The sequence below is a fragment of the Dunckerocampus dactyliophorus genome, chromosome 20 (genome assembly GCF_027744805.1).
Source record: "Dunckerocampus dactyliophorus isolate RoL2022-P2 chromosome 20, RoL_Ddac_1.1, whole genome shotgun sequence".
NCBI classification, from domain to species: Eukaryota; Metazoa; Chordata; class Actinopteri; order Syngnathiformes; family Syngnathidae; genus Dunckerocampus; species Dunckerocampus dactyliophorus.
In genome coordinates this window covers 14,875,870-14,894,656 of record NC_072838.1, presented here as the reverse complement: position 1 = coordinate 14,894,656, position 18,787 = coordinate 14,875,870, and the positions used below count along the sequence as shown (strand labels likewise).

The window sequence follows — 18,787 nt, the reverse complement described above, 5'->3', positions numbered from 1 at the left end:
TTTTTACACTCGAATGCCAGTTAGGAAGCATCGAATGCTACCTATAATATCACCTGTGTGGTTATGATGCGGACAGTTTGACCCCGGAACGGATTAATACCATTAAAAAGTGTATGCATGACCACTCATACGGCAATTTATTCTCCTCTTTTTTGTAATAGTAAACAAAGTAATTATCATAAAGTTACACGATTTTCTCTTATTGCAACATTTCTTCCAGTAAAATTGACATTTACTCTTTTGTAGTATTTCACCTACAGTTCTATCAAATTCATATTTTAATAATAACCAATGCCCATAATACATAATTCAATAAAATAAATAATTTAAATAAGTGTTTTTGTCCTCATACTACAAATTATTGATTATATTACAACCTTTTGGTAATTTTTATTATTACATGACATTCTCATAACGTTTTTATCAATGATTTTTTCTTAAGATATTACACTATTTTCTTATCCGATTATATACACATTTGTCCTAATAATAACACAATTTTATTCATGAAAAAAATGAATTTTTCTGTTAATATTAAAACTTTTGTTTCTCTCTTCATTCTCAAAACTGATACCACAAATTTTTCGTTGGTAAAATTACAACTTCATTCCCAAGTAGAGGGGTTAACTTATTGTTACACTTGAATGACATTTACAGACATTGTAATCTATGGAATAGTGTGTACGCATGCAGCAATTGAGTTCAAGTTTCTGTTTTGGTACCCCGAAAAAAACAATGGAAACATGCCTTCCATGCTGGAATGTCCTTGACCTTGAATGCATCGCTTCCACCAATCTGTCACTTCCATGTAGGAAGATCAACATGAGTACCTCTGCTTTTGACTGCAAAACAGCGTGGCGCTGCAAGAAAGACAGAAGTAGGGCGGTTGAATGTAAAGAAGGCTCCAGTCTGGGGAATAAACCACGGAGAGGAAGAAAAGATGTTGTGCTTGAGGAGGCTGCAAGCTGATTTCTCAGTCATTTTCGGTATCAGAGTGTCTTGTGCATGGGCGTGTTATTGTGTATTCCATTAGCCTGCAGGGTTAGTGTGGTGTAAGCCTTTCAAAGACCGGATAAGCTTTGAAGAGGACATTCACTGCTTGCTGAGAGCTCAAGAAGATCACGAGAAGACTTTTTCATTTTGGGCCATACATTTCTTCAACACTCAACATGTCCGCATTTGGTTCACACAGCGCCTGCACAAATGAAAAGCCTCAAACGATTCACAACTACGACATAAAACATATCTTGGCTGTGTTGGACATTGTTGGACGACAATAGCTATAGTTTAGTAATAACGATAAGTACAACAAGTCATGGTGCCGCCGCTCAGTCGTACAGCTTCAATGTTCCTCTGTCTTCACTATAAAAGGCTCAGTGTTGTGGCCTGATAACTGCCATCCTGCTTCACCAGCAAAATTCAATTAAGGCGTCATACCATACTGTTAAACAGCACACACACACACACACACGAGGCTGTGTGGACCCTCACTATTCATTAGAGCTGATTTGAACTTCAGACTTGGCTTGGGATGTTTATTTATATTTTAGAAAAATACACACTAACAAAGTTGGGGTTTTTTTTGGAAAAGAACAAATTTATTCTTGTAAAGTTGTAAGTTTTTCTCAGAATGTTGCTTATAATATCAATGTTATTTATTACAGATTATATCTTCTCCCAATACAATAAAAATATTTCTGTTTACCAAAACTTTTTTCCTCATGAAATTACAATATTATTCTTGTAAAAATGGCAACTTTTTCTCTTAATATTACAACCCTCTGAGTATTTTTCTTTTACTTGGAATATTTGGACATTTTTCCTCACAAATTACTATTTTATTCTTGTAAAAGTTTTTCCCCTTACAATTACAACTTTTTCCCCCCATAAAATTACAAAATTTCCCTCTTACGTTTACAATTTTACTGTCAGTAACTTCTTTTGAATCTGACTTTCTCAGAAAATTACAATTTTATTCACGTAAAAATTGCAAGTTTTACTCTTAATATTACGTTTTTTCCCCCGTAGAAAAATCAGAGTATTTTTCTCACAATATTACAATTTTATTCTTGTATTACAATTACAACTTTCCCCCCCTCAAAATTACTAAATTTCCCTCATACATTCACAACTTCTCCTAAATCTGACTTTTTTTCCATTCTAACACTGAAACTTTTTTCTCGCAATGTTCCAATTTTATTCTCATGAAGTATTTTCTCATACTATTGATTTTTTTCATGTAATAGTATGACTATTTTCTAAAAAAAAATATTATTTTATTCTGGTAGTAATTAAGCAAAAAAATATATAAAATTTCCCTAATAAGGTATGCTTTTTATCATTTTCTTCTAACACTATGACCTTATTTCACTTCATGGTGATAAATTATTTTTCTTACAAAAATTACAAAATTATTTTTTCATATTACATTATTTTTTTTAATCAAATGCCAAGTATTTTTTTCTTTATATTACACATTTTGTTGTCGAAGTTTTCCAATATTATTTTCCAATTTTATTGCCATGAATATTTTCTCCTAACACAATGACTTACTTTTTTTTTGCCACAATTGTACAGCTTTGTCATAAAATTTTGTCAATTTGTTCTTCTAATAAAATTTGCTCTTGATGACCTGACATGATTCTCATAAAACGACAATATTTTCTCCTGATAGTACGACTTTTATCTCGCAGTGTTCCGATTTTATTCTCCTGAAATATGTACCTGTATGACTTTATGGCAGTGATGAGGTCGGGACATGCTGCCTCCATGTTGGTGAAGTCGCAGCTGGGTGCCGAACGTCTGTGGTGAGCAGATGGTGCTTCAGTATTTGGCAGCACCAGAACACCAACACACGAATGGCAATGGTGGAATTTTGTTGTTATTCTTGGGGCTATTATACACACGGAAATGTTTTCAGCTCAAAATGGCAAAGTATTTTGCCGTTTCCGCCTCTCGTCCGCACGGGAACGGCGTTTTGGGTGATCTGAAAATGGTTTCCAGAGTGGGAAAATCTGAGAAAGCCGGCTTGTTGTTGTTGTGAACGAATCGGCTCTCTTTGAAATGAACGACTGAATGGTTTGCGTTTGCGTTGGGAGCCCATTAGTCTTTTTTTCTGTTAAAGGCGAATGTCATTGGTCAAGAAGTGTGGCGGCTTCTCTGTGTCTACACTGAGCAGGGGGAGGGGTGGGGTTAAACACACGTTGCGGTGCTCTTAGAGCCGATTCGTTCGTGAGAAATTTGCATTAAGAGTTAATTTGTCTATTGAGATGGGTTTTTGTTTTTGTATTTTATTTATAATATAACATTATAATATATTTTTGTAGCTGCTAATTGAGGTTTAAATAAATCTATTTTAATAATAAACATTTGACATCATGTATTTTTTTTATATTGGTAATTCACTTTACACAATATACATAATTTGGCAGTAAATTAAGACAACAAAAAATACCTGAGGAGCCACTTGGGAGCTGAAGGAGTCATCTCTTTTTAGTGAGCCTAGCCAAGCGAACCGGCTCTCTAAAAAGAGCCAAAATTTCCATCAGTCGTATACAGGGAATACGAAAGCGATGACGTCACGTGACCAGAAGTGAGCTTTGACAACAAACAAATATAATATCTGAATACTTCGACGGACATGACTCACCCCAGTCGACATTCTCCTCATATTTTGTTGTCTTTATACTCCATAATGACTCACAGAAGTAATTCCACTTCTCGTAAGTCTTGAAAAGCGGAAGACGACAGACTTAAGGGCGCGTTCTTTCTACTTCTATGGTTTGGTGTGTTACGTGGTTCCGCTCGCGTGGTTGTTCACAGCGCCACACGTAGGTGTGCTTGTGTATTACACATTGTTTGCGCTCAGTGATTTGTTCCCATCTGGATGCAACTATACCTGTACTGTATATACAAGTACTAACCTGGCACAGTATGGACGCTAACCGCTAAAAGTAAATCTCAGAAACGGGAAGTGTTGTTATCATGATTTGTTGTTTACAACATTGTTTTTATGCTATATCCCAAAGAGATGTCAGTGCTGCACTTGGGATGTCCTGCAGATTGAATTGAGTGAGTGTGGAGTGAGCAGACAGCAGCACACGTGTGTGTGATGTTGAGTGCAGAGGACATAAGGCTGCATCTATTCCATCTTAATGTGTTTGGCGTGATTCGCCTCACACGTTAACTTGTAGGTCAGCTTAAATGCGGTTTATTTGAAATGTGGCTAAAGGGGTGAGGTGGTTGGGGGGGAAGCAACCATAGGAGACAATGAGTGTGATCACTTTGTAACGGAGCGTGCTCATTAAGGCCGGGAAGCGCACATCTGGAAACACTCACTGGTCAATCCAGTAGGAGACGAAGTGGAAACAGGAGCCATGATTGTTTACGCTCTGCTTCTCTGGTGGCCTCCATCTTCTGTAATGTGAAACAAACCCCAAGTTCAGACGAGGACAGTAAAGAGACAACACAAGCGCACAATATTGTTTTATTTTATAGCAACAGAGGCGTAGTTTAACCTTCCGTCTTTGCCCATGCAACTAGAGTACAATCAGGTGTTGCACAGCACCCTCCAGTGGAGGACCTTTGCATTTTATTGTGTTTTTGGTTACATCTTGCAACATTTATGGTGTCATTACTATTAAAACTGAATATGAAGCAGCTATCATTGTGTAGATTCCTTTCAAGAGCTAACTCTGAATTTCAAATCAGTTCAATGGTTGAAAAGAATATTTATTTATTATATTCATTTTTATCCCTCTGGGAGAAATTCAATAATAATACATCTGACTGAATAATAATAATAATAAATAATGTATGGCTTTATTTTATTTTTAAATAAAGTTCAGATTTTTTGTTCACCTTAGAAATACAAATCTTAATTGGAAAGCACAACATTACATCCTAGTATGTTTCAATTTTAAAGGGGTATTTTTATTCACAATTAAATGTGGCTTATATTTAGAAATTATGTCATTGTTATTTTAATTAAATTTTTTAAAATGCTGTATATGATATATTTCGATTTTTAAATACACTTTTTTTCCACTATGGAAAATAAAAATCTTAAAAAAGAACAAATCTACATGCTTTTAAGTGGGTGTTTTAATTCATAATTTAATTTAGTTTAACAATAAAAAAAGAATGTTTTTATTATCTTAATTTATATTACATATGTATATATTTTAAAACAATTTGATTTTATTAATTTTTTAATCAATTCAAAAGAACAAAACTTCTTTGTGGTTAGTTCAGTGAAATGGTCTTAGGGCGTATTTTCATTATTTTAATCTAGTTTAACAATAAAAAAAATGTATTTTTTTTACCACTGTTTATTCAGTGGATGTCCTTTTAGTGGGTGTCTTAAAGGAAAGCATACATTTTAAGTAATTTAAATATCTCACAGCACATTCTAGGAGTTTTGAATATAAAAATGTAAATAAAAAATAGGTAATGGCACAACAAATCATAGTGATTAGCTTAGCGTGTCCAGCAGTGACATTTCTAACAAAAGGGGTTAACGACCTCTAATTGTAACTGCATTAAAGTTTGGTAAAGGTGATTTATGGTGCTGTAAAAATAATTTGTTTTGACAAAAGGCACTAAAATTGGTAGTTTTGTGTTGGCTGTTTAGAATGATTTGTTCTCCTTTGACTTTTTTCAGTGGTTGAAATGAGGCTTAGCATACGTTAGCGCTGAGATTATGCAATGGAATGGTCGAATGAAAGGCATTTTGGAGCCATGTCTCCCCTCTGCCCTCTCCCCCAACACCAGATGGTGTCTCTTTGGACCTTCTATTCAATATCAAAACGGGGTGGGGGGCGCCTGGTGATGTCATTATGGAGAAAAGCAGCAACAAAGCGAGAGCACAGGTTGTGCAAGAAAAATAAAGTGAGGTTCAGACGGGAAGAAGGTGAGAGACAGTGATGGAAGGAGTGAAGGCGTGTAAAGGTAAAGTGACGGACAGGTGCAGGTGCTAATCCTCTGGCATGACTCCCATGTTTAAAGCTGTTGCCACCAGCTGACCTACAAATGCCTGGCTTTCTCTCACAGAAAGTAATCCTCAAAAACAGTCTCTTCATGCACACTCATCCTCTTGATATCATCCGAGGTGAGTCAGGAAACATAAGCAGACGCACACGCATCCTCCCAGGATGGATGGCGCCGTTAAAGCTATTTATAAGTCCAAACAGACCTCTGCAGCTACAGGGCTAAAAGGGCAGACGAGACGAGAGGAGATGTGAAGGAGGGGAAGATTGGCAGAGACCGACGGGCGGGAAAGTGATGCAGGGATAACACAGGGTGATACAAGCGCATCATTTGTTTGTCACTGCAAGGACGCAACCTCAACTGGCCTCTAGCAGCAAAATAATGAGACACAGTGGACCAGGCTGAAGGCATCCGTGAGGGGATGATGCTACGCTATGTGACACGGCTACAATTAGTAACAACACACACCAGGACACACTGCTAAATACCAAAAACTACAAAGGAAAAACTAAAATGTTACTACAAAACAAATCCAAACAGTCACAAATTTATAGGAAAATTTAAAAAATGTTATTTCAAGAATAAAGTTAACACTAGAAGAAGAAAAAAGCCTTGTCCTCTGTTTTGCTGAACTAAGGGTGTCCAAAGTGCGGCCCGGAGGCCATTTGAGGCCTTGTTTTCACATTGTAGAAATAAAATAAATGAAAAAAAATGAATGAATGGAAAAATAGGGCCATGAAGAACAATGTAAAGACAAAATGCTGGAATGCTAATACTAACAGCTAATAATAACACAATGATTTGTCTTTAAATACATATACGATGTTTATAAACAACATCTATCACAACTTTACAAGAAAAAAAGTTGCAACTATGCAAATAAAGTTGTAGTTTTGCAAGAATAAAGACGTATTTTTAACTAAGCAAAGTCACTATACGAAAAGGAGGGGAAAAAAAGCTGTAATTTTACAAGAAAAAAGTCCTAACTTAACCTAATCAAAGTCACCATGGTACTAGAAAAACAGTTGTAGTTTAACAAGAATAAAGCCATAATTTTACGAGAATAAAGTTGTAGCTTGAGGAGAATAAAGTCATATTTTTCACCCATCAAAGTCAGTATTCAACCAGAAAAAAAGTGTAGCTTTCCCAGAATGAAGTACTTATTTTACCATAACAAATTTGCAGTTCTGCAAGCATAAAGTAATATGTTTAACTAAGCAAAGTCACTATAAGTGAATTTCCCTGCTGTGGGATTAAAAAAGTACAATACAATACAATACTATAAGAAAGAAAGTTGTAATATTACAAGAATTTAACCCAAACAAAGTCACTATACTACAAGAAAAAAAGTTGCAGAACAAACTAAATTTACCCAAGAAAAAATTTTACAAGAATAAAGTCACGATCTAGTGAGACCAATGTCGGAATCTGTGGGGGGGGGGACTGAAGTGGGAATTTTATGAGGATAACGTTCTGGGAATTATGTCATAGTACAAATAATTTTGCTTAAAACATCTGACTTGATTCACGTAACATTACTGTTTTCATGTCATTTTAATATTGTGTATTATTTGTCAGTACGGCGCTAATACTCCTTTGTATTGCAGTATTGCAAAGTGGAGGTGATTTGGTTTCCATTCCGACTGCAAAAAAGTTGAAAATCCTCCTGAACGTAGGACACCGTGTGAGCTTTTGTGAAATATATCAACATAATGAGCTCAACTTGGGGAGGGGTACGCACAGACACGTGTCTAGTGAATAAACTGAGCAAGTATAGTGAGTGGACGTGGGGGTGGATGTCATTTGACATCTGAGTGGTGAGCGGGGGTCCTTTATTTGACAATAAAGCATTGCAATGGAGGGAGAGCGGCAGAGGGAGGTAACGAAAAACAGAGGGAGGGAGGGAGGGGGGTATCAGACTCAGGGGATAAGGCAGCTGGGCTGGGAGCAGGTTTTATTGTCATCTAGTCCTTCCACAGATAGTCATCAAGAGGAGGCATTTACAATCAATGCATGCAACTTTGGTTTTTCATAGATTAGTTTTTTCAGGACTTGTGTTTCCTCACAATTTTTGGGCCAGTAGTGTGTGGATCCGCCATGGGGCTGGTGTAGGGATGGTGGTCTATTTGAGGAAGAGCATCCATTCTCTGCTGTCAGTCTTCAAAAGCAAGGGTGAGTGAAACATTAGCTTGATCTACTGGTGGTTGTAGCAGTGAGTTTTGGTGTTTTCATGCAAATGTTTGCTTCGATTGTTATGTCCCAGAAAAACTGGGATTGCCGTCAATTTGGGGGTCCCCTCTAATGAGATAAACAGCTTTACCGGCGATCGTCTTAATCAACAAAAAGCCCTTAAGTCAGGCAACTCTTAAGCGCTAGAGGGGGGCTACTCTGAGTAATCACACGGCCAGTGTGTAGTGTGGAAGATAACTTGGTGGACGCTGAGAGCCACAGTGTTGAACATAACAGAAGGACAGAAATGCGATCGCGAGCGTCCAGACATTTCCCCATGTGAATTCTCTCCAGTCATGCAAGGTGATGGATGAATGGACAAAGATTGGATGCACATTTTCAACCCTTCCACGACAGACTGGCGCCTTTCCGTTCACTTGAAGTGGCTGTGACTTTCCACAGGGGGTCGGAATCAACCCCCGCAATCTCACAGGGACTAGCAAAAAATGACAGATACTATTGATTATGTCAAGCACTAAGCCAGGCTTTCCCAGTTTGAAGGACTCGCAACAGGTGGAGGTGCACAGGTTTCGCGGTAAAGCTGATAAAAGTTTTGGCAATGGACACCTGTTGAACAGGTTGGGTAGTCGGTAGCGTGTTGGTTTCCAAGACAAGGGTGCAGCTTTTGGAAAACCTATGTCCCATGTTATACTCAGCTATTTTAAATAAGTCTGAGAAGTCCCAAACCAATGCCAATGCACTGTTTGTCCACATCTGTGACCAACATTGTGTTTCTCCACAAAGCACCAACATAGTAGATGTTATACATCAAATCAATCATGCTAGGCTAGCCTATTCACTGAAGAAAAACAAAATGATCATCAGAACTCACGTGTGTAGCACACTGATGGACACTTGGCAGAGCTTCGGGTTTTATTTAAGATGTGTAGGGAAGCCTGTACTCCATGAAGCTTGTGGACGTCTAGTGTACCTGGTCTGAGTATCCCTTTCTTAACAGCTTGCACCAAGGCCAATGATGAGCAGAAGAGGTTGTCAGTCCACTACTCGGCCTCACAACACTTCCAGGAGAATGTGTTCATTGAGGGCAGCAGGCCCCAGTACCTGGAGGACCTCCACTCGGAGGCTCAGGAGGGCTTGAAGATACAACAGAAGGAAGGTAAATTGAATTCTTTTGCATTTACAGTATCCTGTTTGTTGTTTATGCTTACTGTGGCTTTGCTTACCACAGAGCATGAGAGCGGAGTGAACTTTGCTGAAGATGAAAGCATTGCTGTAAGTTTGTCAATGGAGAAATGTCGTAAATATTCCTCCTCTTCTACTGTTGAGTGTGTTGAGTGTGTGTGTGTGCGCCCCACAGTCATCAGACACTGCACATCCGGAACAGGATCTTAACTCCAAGGATGTGGAGGGCTCACTGGAGTGGAAATCCAACTCAGGGATTACAGATACCTCAACGACATGTGCTGTCCTGACCAGACCCGGGCTCACTCGCCAAGGTATGGTATCGCTGTTAAAGGAAACATTATGTCTTTAAGTTCTTTAGTGAATTGTCTCCTTCTTAAGGTTCGACATTCAAGCCTTTGAATCCAGTGAAAAGGTTAGATAAGAACAAGAAGAGGAACAGGAGGACAACCATCATGGGTATTCCCAATCAGGTTCAGAAAGAACTCGGTAAGTCAACAGTCATCCTGGATCCAATACCATACATAATGCACTATTCAAAATCTACCCTTTTCCCAGCATTGCACAGAAGTTCCACCTTCCAACAGGTTGTTTCTACCAATAACAACAACCAATCGGGTGTTTGTGTCATTCCAACTGTTGAAGGGGGGACTCCAGTAGTGACCAAGGACGGAGCGAGGGTGCACCTTTCAAAGCTGGAGGTACAGTATGTGATTAACATACACAACCATTTCAGTTCGGTCTTCTTATGGATGAGACTCATTTTTCAACTCCAAAGCAGGTAACGGAAAAGCAGCAAATGAGGAAGCATCTCCAGGAAGTGTACAAAGATGAGGATCCCTTACACCATCAAGTATTTGAATCCCATTGTTACCGCTCGTCTGTCCTCAGACCCATGTCTGTTGCGGTTCCTGGCATGAGTACCTTCACTTCCTTTAATCCTTCAATGGGTAGCTTCCTCTTGGAGCCCCAGGTAAGAAAACAACAAAAAATGTAGTCCGAGGTGCCCTTCTTCATGCAATAACCTGATTTCTTTCCACAGGGTCCAGTAATGTCCATATCTCCCCAGGCTACCTATCTATCTACAATCATCCCAAATGCGGTGTTGCCAGCCTCGATTGAAGTTATCGAGATAGACCGCAGCAGCCAAACAAGAGGCAATGGTGTCAACAACAGCGGGAGTGTTCATGCAGCTAGCAAAAGTAGCCTAGCATCCTTGGACTCATCGGTCAGCCCTTTGCTTTCTAGAAGCTCAGATGGTTCTCACAAAAACAATTCTTACAACAACTTTACAACGGAGGTCTGTAACTCACAGGAAGTGGATATCAAAGTGCAGGAGAGTCAAATGGATTCTACAGGGGACCAAGAATTTGCCAGCCTTCACAACCAAGGCGATCTCACTAGCAGAAACAGGGAAACAAACAACAACCCACAGCCTAAGAATGACACAAAGATAAAACGCAATTCCACCCGAAGTCTTTCAATCATCAAGACAAAGCAACCTCCAGCACCTCCACAAAGATCCAACTCCCTTCATTCCAATAAGATCAGGATCAATACAAAGATTCAGTTGGATAACAAAGATGACACTGCTTCCCAAAAGATAGCAACTACCACAGGAGACACAGCATCAACAGATCAACTAAAATCAGAAACAAATAAAATCCCAAACCCTGTATCAAATAGTCCTCCAAACCTTGCAGATACTTCTGCTGGTGAGGCTCAAAAGTCTTTGTCAGAAATCAACAGATCCTCCCCACAGAAAACTCCATCAGAAGGTGAGAAATTTGAACGCACCATGTCACCTTCCAGTGGATACTCCAGTCAGAGTGGCACCCCAACACTTTCCCCAAAGGAGATCTCCCCAAACTCTCCAGATAAACACAAGAAGAAACCACTTAAGCCTGAGAGAGCCATGTCTCGAGCCTCATCCTCAGCTTCTCCTTCCTCGTCACTTACCTCTTTGTCATCTGGTACATCAGAACCTGTCAACTCAGATGTTTCTTGCACTAGCAGTCTGACCCCAATTTCTGCCAAAGAACCCACTCCGAATTTGACAATTGAAGTCAGAGAGCTGTTAAATGTCCCACCACCTCCCAAAGTCAAAGCACCGTGTCCTCCTCCCCCTGAGACATGGGCTCAGAACAGTCTGACCATTGAGCTCCTGTGTGGTCCAAGCCTCAAAGTCAGCCAAGTATTGAAAGAATCAACACCGATACAGGAGAGCGCGGCGAAACATGAAGACCGTCAAACAAAAAATGAAGATCCACAGTCCGACGAATCATCAGAAGGAAATTCTCAAGTTGAGAAATTGGCAGAGATCCTTGGTGGGGAGGCCCGTGAGGATCAAAACTGTACAGTTACAGAACAAGAGACGTTTGCAACTGAGGAAAGCGTTGAAACAATAGCAGAAGTACAAAGTCAAGAGAGTTGTAGCCCCACAGTGAAGGACTCCGGTAGTTGTGAAAAGACAGAACCACCTCGTGCGATGAAGAAACCACAGACAATACTGCAGAAAGATGATGTGGTGTTGACAGAGTCTACACTAGATACCTCAGTTGATGAGACTGAGATAGGCTCAAATGAAGGCCCAGTGACTTCTATAGATTCGCAAGTGATTCATGAGGTGTCACCACCACCTTCTCCTCCACCTGATCATCAGCCAACACCTCCTCCATTGAGAAAGTCACCTCCCATCTCTGTATCACCTGTTGATTTAGACAGAATACAGGAAGAGACCAACACCATGGAATCCTCTTGGCCACCTCCTCCACCTCCTTTAGAGGGAGATTCTATCTTTGATGGAGGGGATGAGTTGGACTTTCCTCTTCCGCCGCCGCCTGACGTGGTGGACAATGTTTCAGCTGTGATGGAGAGGTCCATCACAGAGACGGATGCTCTGGACGCAACAATTCCGCCTGTGGAGGAATTTGTGAAGTTGATTCAGGACACAAGTGAAGGAGAGACATCTGAACCACTCGATCTTGTCTTGCACCCTGTTGTAGTTTGTGACAAGAATGATGCAGACACCGTGTCATCTTGTCTACCATCTTCATCCATTAGTCCACCATCCACAATAGTTTCTTCCAGCAGTTTCCTCAAGCGCTACTCTCTTGATTTTGAAATCCACTCAACTACTGAACCTTCCATCACTGCCCGACTGCCTTCTCCAGTTCCATCCCCTTCACCAATGGAGAACCTTACAGCTGGGGTTGCCTTCCGAAGGCCACCCAGTAATGCACACAGAGACAACAGGAGCAAGGAGCTGCTAGCTCGCCACAAAAGTGTACCTATTCCCAAAGAGGATGCAAACATACCACTTGTCACCCCCTCTTTACTTCAGATGGTCCGTCTCAGATCAGTCAGCACAACTGAGGACAGTGAGGCAGCGCTCACGGAGGACAAGTCAACAAATGGAGTTGAAGACATTTGCAGACAGCAAAGCACTCCACAAAAGCCCATCCGTAAGTCACTAATATCCCCCCCTCAAGTGGTGAAAACATCTGTGACACCCAGCACCCCTTCCATGCGATTACAAGAAGCCATTCGTATAAAAACTGCAGCCCTGTCATCTAGAGAGAGTCTTCCATGCCGGCTGGGGATGAGGTCATCGTATCACTGTGCCAACGAACCAGGGATTTTGGCCCTTAAATCCTGTAAAGCATATGACACGCAGAGGTCCCACACGTCTACTGCTAGCTTCATCTTCTCCAGGAGCACCAAAAGGGCTCTTGAAGACCAGTCACCGTTTTCTGAGCAAACAAACTGGGTGAAGTCTGACAGGGTCCCTCCAACAGTCGCAAGGAAACCATCTCACAGCAGCGTCAGTTTTTCACAGCAGCCCAATGTTGCCACTAGTGATGCACAACAACATTCCAAGGGAATTGCACTACCGGAGACGAGTAAGGAGCCAAAATATCTGAATTAGATTAGCCCCATACTCATTAGGTCTCTTCTAACTGTATTACAGTGATGTCATTGCATCTAAACTCTTCTTGTTTCTCCCTCTCTAGCAACAAGAGTGACTGCAGACACAATTGAAACACTGTTTTGAAAGCACTTTGCGGTAATTTGCCAAGATGAGCCGCAGGAACAAGCAAAGCCTAGAAGCAAGACTGCAATCAAGGGACGCCATTAAAGACACTCAAGACTTCAAAAGCCTTAGCCTGTAATGGCCTTCCAAATGTATTTATGCAAATCAGTAGCTCACACTTTATGATAAACTTTATTCTGGAGTATTTTTCTAAGCATCTACCCAACTCTACGCCCCTCAGGATAAACTAGTGTACATATGGGCTGTAAATAGTTTGAGGGTGCCCCCCAGAGGTAGGTAGCAGTCACATCAGTGTTTCTGTACAGAGATTTCAGAGGTGAAGGATCTGCTAACACCAACAAATGTCACTGCGTAGAGGTCCTTGTTTTTGGGGTTTTCATCTGAGATAAAAGGGAAAGAAGAAGTTATGTTATTAAGAAGAGAAGCACTTTTGTATCGATACAGATGATCAACTATGAAAATGCTTTTAGCACCATCATATGTCTTCTGGGTGTAATAAAAAGACACAACTTGAGATACATTAATGCAAAGCACTCCTATTTATTTATGTATGCTTATTTCCAGTGACGATGAGTACTAGATTGAACTGGACCACAGTCACAAAACAGACTTCTTCAGTTAAATGTGTGTTGTTTTTTTTGTTCAATCATGATAATAAATTCCCATAGGTTGATTTATGTGCAATGCGATCCATGATGTAACCACCTGAAAAGTACAATAGAGATTATTTTAAATACAGATCTGTCTGGTAACCATCACCTACTGACAGAAGATGTGAGGCATATTGCGTGTTAATATGAGCATGTAAGGTCCCACGATTTTGCAACGAGTCCACACTTTTTTCCCTTTTGAAGCTCACATCATTAAAAGACTTTCAGCATCCGTGTCCCATCGCGGTCCAAGTAACCACCCCAGATGACTGCTGTTCCCATGGCAACTTGATGATTAGTGTACTCTTGTAATGTGGCTAGCAGGTGAAGATGAGTACCTAACTGATGTTGCCTCCTTTCAGAGTCTTACAAGTGATCTGTCCGAGTTTGGTCATCAGTGGTTTGTCTTTCCACTGAGCTGCATGCTCGTCTGAGATCTTCAGGTCCACCTAGGAAAGGATACAGTAACATAATTAAAACCACACTTTCAGATACCATACTATCTGGAGGACAAAAGCCATACTTGTAGTTTCTCCCACACTTTCTTCTTTGGGTTGAGTCTGTCCTCTGGTTTGCCCGCCTCGTATCCTTCCACAAAGACCCGCTCCCCTGGTGATGAACCCTCAGGAGGGTCAAGTGGTTCCACTCTCCTGGGCTCTCCTTCACTACAAAAGACACCAAAAGGTGAGTAGAACAATGACACAGGAGGGTGACAAGCAGAAAGAAGCATCACACACATGGAGGCACAAAGCAGCATGGCTTGAGACTCGATCCCGCGCATCTTCTGGGGTTTAAGGTTACACAGCACCAGCACCGATCTGTCCTGCAGGTCCTCCTGGGAGACGTAGGCCACCAGCCCGCTGACGACCGTCCTGGGCTGCGCCTCTCCGACGTCGATCTTCTCCAGGAAAAGCGAGTCAGCATCTGGATGCTTTGTTAGATATCACAGAGAATTTAATGTGGCAGGGATATACGTACACACACACACACACACACACACACACACACACACACACACACACACACACACACACACACACACACACACACACACACAGTATTTCCACGCACAGTTACATGCAATTAATAGCATCAGGGCTCGTGCACATTTTGACGATCACATTTTTTGCAAGCTTTACCAAAACGCTTCAGCTATGGATGGATACACAAAAATATATTAATCATATTAAAACAAAGACAATTATATTTTGTTAAATATATTTTTTTTAATAATTGTTTAATGTACAAATTTATATAGATTCGAGTTTATGCATTTATCATATTATTTATAAATTTTATTTTGTATTTTTTTTAATACTATTGTCATTTTTACCCATTATATTTTACATATTTCTATTTGTCATTTTTCTTTAGTTTATTTTTGATCATTTCTTTCTATTGGTATTTATTTTAAGAATAATACTGATAGTGATTTTTTTTCTCGTTATTATTGTCATTATTAATTCATTTTATTTTTCAGTATCATGTAAAAAAAAGTAAAAAAGTCACAGTAAAAAAAAAAGCGATTTATTAAAGAAATACACTTTAGTCTATATTTTACATTAAATAAGATCTTAAATTCAAGCACTTTTTAAAACTTTGCTAATGCAAGTCACTGAATTGATGAATAAATAATAATAACAACATTAATAATCAAATATTATAAGTGTAGCACTTTTCCAAGGACTCAAAGGTGCCTTACCTTCTCCACACTGACAATCTTCCCCACCCGGATATCCAGTTTGGACGGCACCAGCTCCTCTTCATCTCCTGCGCCACCTCCTCCTACCTTGGCCCCCTTTCCTGATCCTTCTGCATAAACAAAGGACCAACATGAAGCTCGCTGACACCCTATTCATTCATTAATACGCTCTACGTGTTAAAATACTGACTCGTCTTCAAAGTGTCGGGGTAGGCGGTGTTGGTAAGTTTGCGGAGTTCGGCAGACTCAAACTTCTTCCTGATTGGCTCCAGCAGCCCGTTGAGGGCCGCCTCCACAGAGGCCTTCAGGTCTCCAGGGTGAATCCGCTAGTGAGGGATCCAGAATCAACACTTGAGACCCCTGCAGGAGATCCTGAATGACATGAGCATGTCAAGAACGTACCTCCTCAGCAAAGTCCTTCTCCACCTCTTCAAAAGCAGTGTAGACTTTGTCTCCACCCCACTTGGCGTCTCTTTTGATGGAGAAATCTAAACACATTCACCTACTTTACCTACGTTCGGTTCACAAATGAAGGGATAAATTGTAAAATACGCTTTGTACCTCCACGAAGAGGGAAGAGCACGAATCTAACAAAGGAGAGAACGCCGTTGTTCTGGATGTTTCCCGGCTCACAGAAAGCCTTTTTCAGCTTCTTCTTCAAGTCTTCCTTGGAGTCCAGTAGGTCGATCTTTGACTCCTTGTAACACAAAATGAGAAGCATTAGAAATTACACACACAAAAAAAAGACACAATAATTACAATAGAAACTTACTTCTTCTGAGGAGCTCATCTTGGCACCTGTCAGTCCTGGAACCATGGGGTTCATCAGGTGAGAGCGCTTGGCATAACCCAGAGAGGGAAGGTACTGTAGACCAATAAAACGGAAAAAAACGTAAAACATTCCACATACAAACAGCAAATGCTTTGTGGCTTGTTAGGAATTAGATGGATATAGCATCCATACAAAGGCGTTACTCACGATACGCGACCTAAGCGGCTACTAAGGGGCTCTCAAAGACTGACATCTTAAGTTAGGGGTGGGCAAAGTGAAGCGTGCTACAGTAGCACTGCAAGTCATGTTGCCAGCTACAGTTTTGTTCTTAAAGGTTCAAAAAAAATAATAATAATAATAATCTGGAAACGCCCGGTAGGCCTGTCTTAAGTTGTTAACTAGCCAATGTCCCCCTGGAAACTGTATCGATGGCAAAGTGGTTGTTGTGAAGTCCCTACACTTCTGTTCAGCAACCAGCAGAGGGCGCAGTTACTTCAGACCAAACTAGATAATTGATAACGTCTACATCGAATTTTTACTGACCCAAAAAAGGAGGTGACGTAGAAAAAATGACGTTGATGAAGTATACCTTCTCCGCAAGAGTGAAGATCTTCCTCTGGTCCACTCCTCCAAACTGAGCATCCACCTTCAGGTACTCCTCATCCAGAGCCTGGGGTGGGGCAACATCCCAGTATGACTACATATATACTGGCGTCTTTACTATTTAAGGAAAATATGCTTTATTACCTGTAGTCCTGGATACAGCAGACCACTCAGCAGAGGATGTTCCACCTGTTTGACCACCTCAGCTCCAGCTTTCTTGGCATCATGCTCCGTCACCATGGAGGACAGGCGGTAGACATCCAGAGTGTATTCTCTGACATGCATCAAATAAAACCCTTGAGCATTACTTACAGTACATTGCATACAGAGATGTCCTACTTACCTGCTGAGCTGGTAGTCGGTTCCTTTAACAAATTTGAGTTTCTCCAAGGGTACGCCAATGCTCTCCAACATGGCCTTAATAACCTCTTCGTAGTACTTCACACGAAGCTCCAGCAGGTCCCAGGGTGCCTTCATGTTGTCCAGGAAGGCGTGCAAGTCTGCAAACAGAATGGTGACCTGAAGAACCAAAGCAAAAAAAACAAAAAAACACACATTTGAAGCACTTATTAAGAGGAGCTTTGACAAAATGTCAAGCACATACCTCACATCCAGCTTTCAGGAAGTCAGCTATTTTAGACATGGGAACAAAGTAAGCCACGTGCGGTTTGCCAGTGGTCGCCGTTCCCCAGTAGATCTTCAGCTCCCTCTCCTGAAGAATCTGCTTCAGCTTCTCTTCTCCAAGGACCTCCTGCAAGCAGGATGCATCTTAGCTTCCAAGGCGTGCTTTAATTGTCGCTTTGTGAATGAGTAACCCACCTGCAGGTTCCTGGTGATGAGGTGCAGCTTCTCATCAGGGCTTAGCTGATCTGTCATGGTGTCAAACGACTACAAGCACATTAAGACATTTTTGATCAACTATCGACGAACTACAACAAATTATTGTAAAATAAGTATTCATCTTAATTAATGTCTTGCTGCTGCAGTAAAATAACTCAGACTCAGATAATGTCATTACTGTAGTTACACATGCGCTTGAATGAATGATTCTGGTTGTTACAATTCAATGACACTCTACACACTCGACAAGATAACGTTGGCACGAATTAATTGGCACAACACACCCTATCTTACAACATTACAAAGTTTACATTGTCATCCTTTAAAAAATGGTAATCGTGACAAAAACGTGATTACGTGTACCTAGCAATAGCAATGGTCGGCTAGCTCGCTAGCTAGCAACAAGGCATGTGCGATGAGCAACAGTACGACTGTTCCGTATAAAACAGCAAATAGTTTAACAGGGATTTTTTCAGTCCACCTAAAATTATATCAATCAAGTAATAAATCAATCCTAGATAAAACAACCTTACCTCAGAGCTAAGCGCATAGAAGAGTGAATGAAACCGGCCGATGGACTCTGTCAGTGTGTTGCATCAGCGATAGATTCGCCACGCCTGCCTTTCACACCAAGGAAAAGCAATCAAATGCCGAGCGAACGATGCTTTGTAACTGCAGCTGTTCATGTTTGTTTACAGAAAATAAGAACATTTTGTTAGACAATAACAAACAGCTATGCTGTTTTTAGGGAGCTACTTCAAAAAAACTAGTAAAAGATCCTCTATATCAAGAACCCCGCTGTGTAC

The 18,787-nt window shown here is 40.6% G+C and overlaps 3 protein-coding genes across 12 annotated transcripts in view; 1 reads left to right on the top strand and 2 right to left on the bottom strand.

Annotated features, from left to right (window-relative positions):
- Nucleotides 1–3,798, bottom strand: part of sync (syncoilin, intermediate filament protein) — a 23,372-nt gene extending 19,574 nt beyond the window's left edge. The window contains exons 1-4 of one of the 4 annotated variants that reach the window (XM_054764753.1): nt 3,650–3,798; nt 3,455–3,522; nt 2,725–2,802; nt 748–860 (exon numbers count right to left, since the gene is read on the bottom strand). The gene's annotated coding sequence lies outside the window, so the exon portion shown is untranslated. The remainder of the gene's footprint in view (nt 1–747; nt 861–2,724; nt 2,803–3,454; nt 3,523–3,649) is intronic. The other 3 variants (XM_054764751.1, XM_054764755.1, XM_054764752.1) reach the window with 3 other exon arrangements.
- Nucleotides 1–14,531, top strand: part of kiaa1522 (KIAA1522 ortholog) — a 22,655-nt gene extending 8,124 nt beyond the window's left edge. The window contains exons 3-10 of one of the 7 annotated variants that reach the window (XM_054764741.1): nt 9,176–9,334; nt 9,407–9,450; nt 9,536–9,674; nt 9,742–9,849; nt 10,006–10,061; nt 10,139–10,333; nt 10,403–13,262; nt 13,374–14,530. In XM_054764741.1, coding sequence (XP_054620716.1) covers nt 9,176–9,334; nt 9,407–9,450; nt 9,536–9,674; nt 9,742–9,849; nt 10,006–10,061; nt 10,139–10,333; nt 10,403–13,262; nt 13,374–13,414 — 3,602 coding nt within the window. In that variant the 3' untranslated portion in view covers nt 13,415–14,530. Of the gene's footprint in view, nt 1–7,931; nt 8,161–9,175; nt 9,451–9,535; nt 9,675–9,741; nt 10,062–10,138; nt 10,334–10,402; nt 13,263–13,373 lie in introns of those variants that run through there. The other 6 variants (XM_054764742.1, XM_054764738.1, XM_054764739.1 and 3 more) reach the window with 6 other exon arrangements.
- Nucleotides 5,270–18,787, bottom strand: yars1 (tyrosyl-tRNA synthetase 1). The gene is made up of 15 exons (XM_054764763.1): nt 18,515–18,787; nt 17,961–18,029; nt 17,746–17,892; nt 17,485–17,660; nt 17,286–17,415; nt 17,128–17,208; nt 16,539–16,631; nt 16,328–16,463; nt 16,169–16,254; nt 15,957–16,092; nt 15,767–15,876; nt 14,802–14,995; nt 14,588–14,729; nt 14,403–14,513; nt 5,270–13,794 (listed from the first exon to the last, which is right to left on the bottom strand). Exons 2-14 carry the CDS (start codon nt 18,015–18,017, stop codon nt 14,403–14,405), a joined length of 1,599 nt encoding a protein of 532 aa, XP_054620738.1. The 5' UTR covers nt 18,018–18,029; nt 18,515–18,787; the 3' UTR covers nt 5,270–13,794.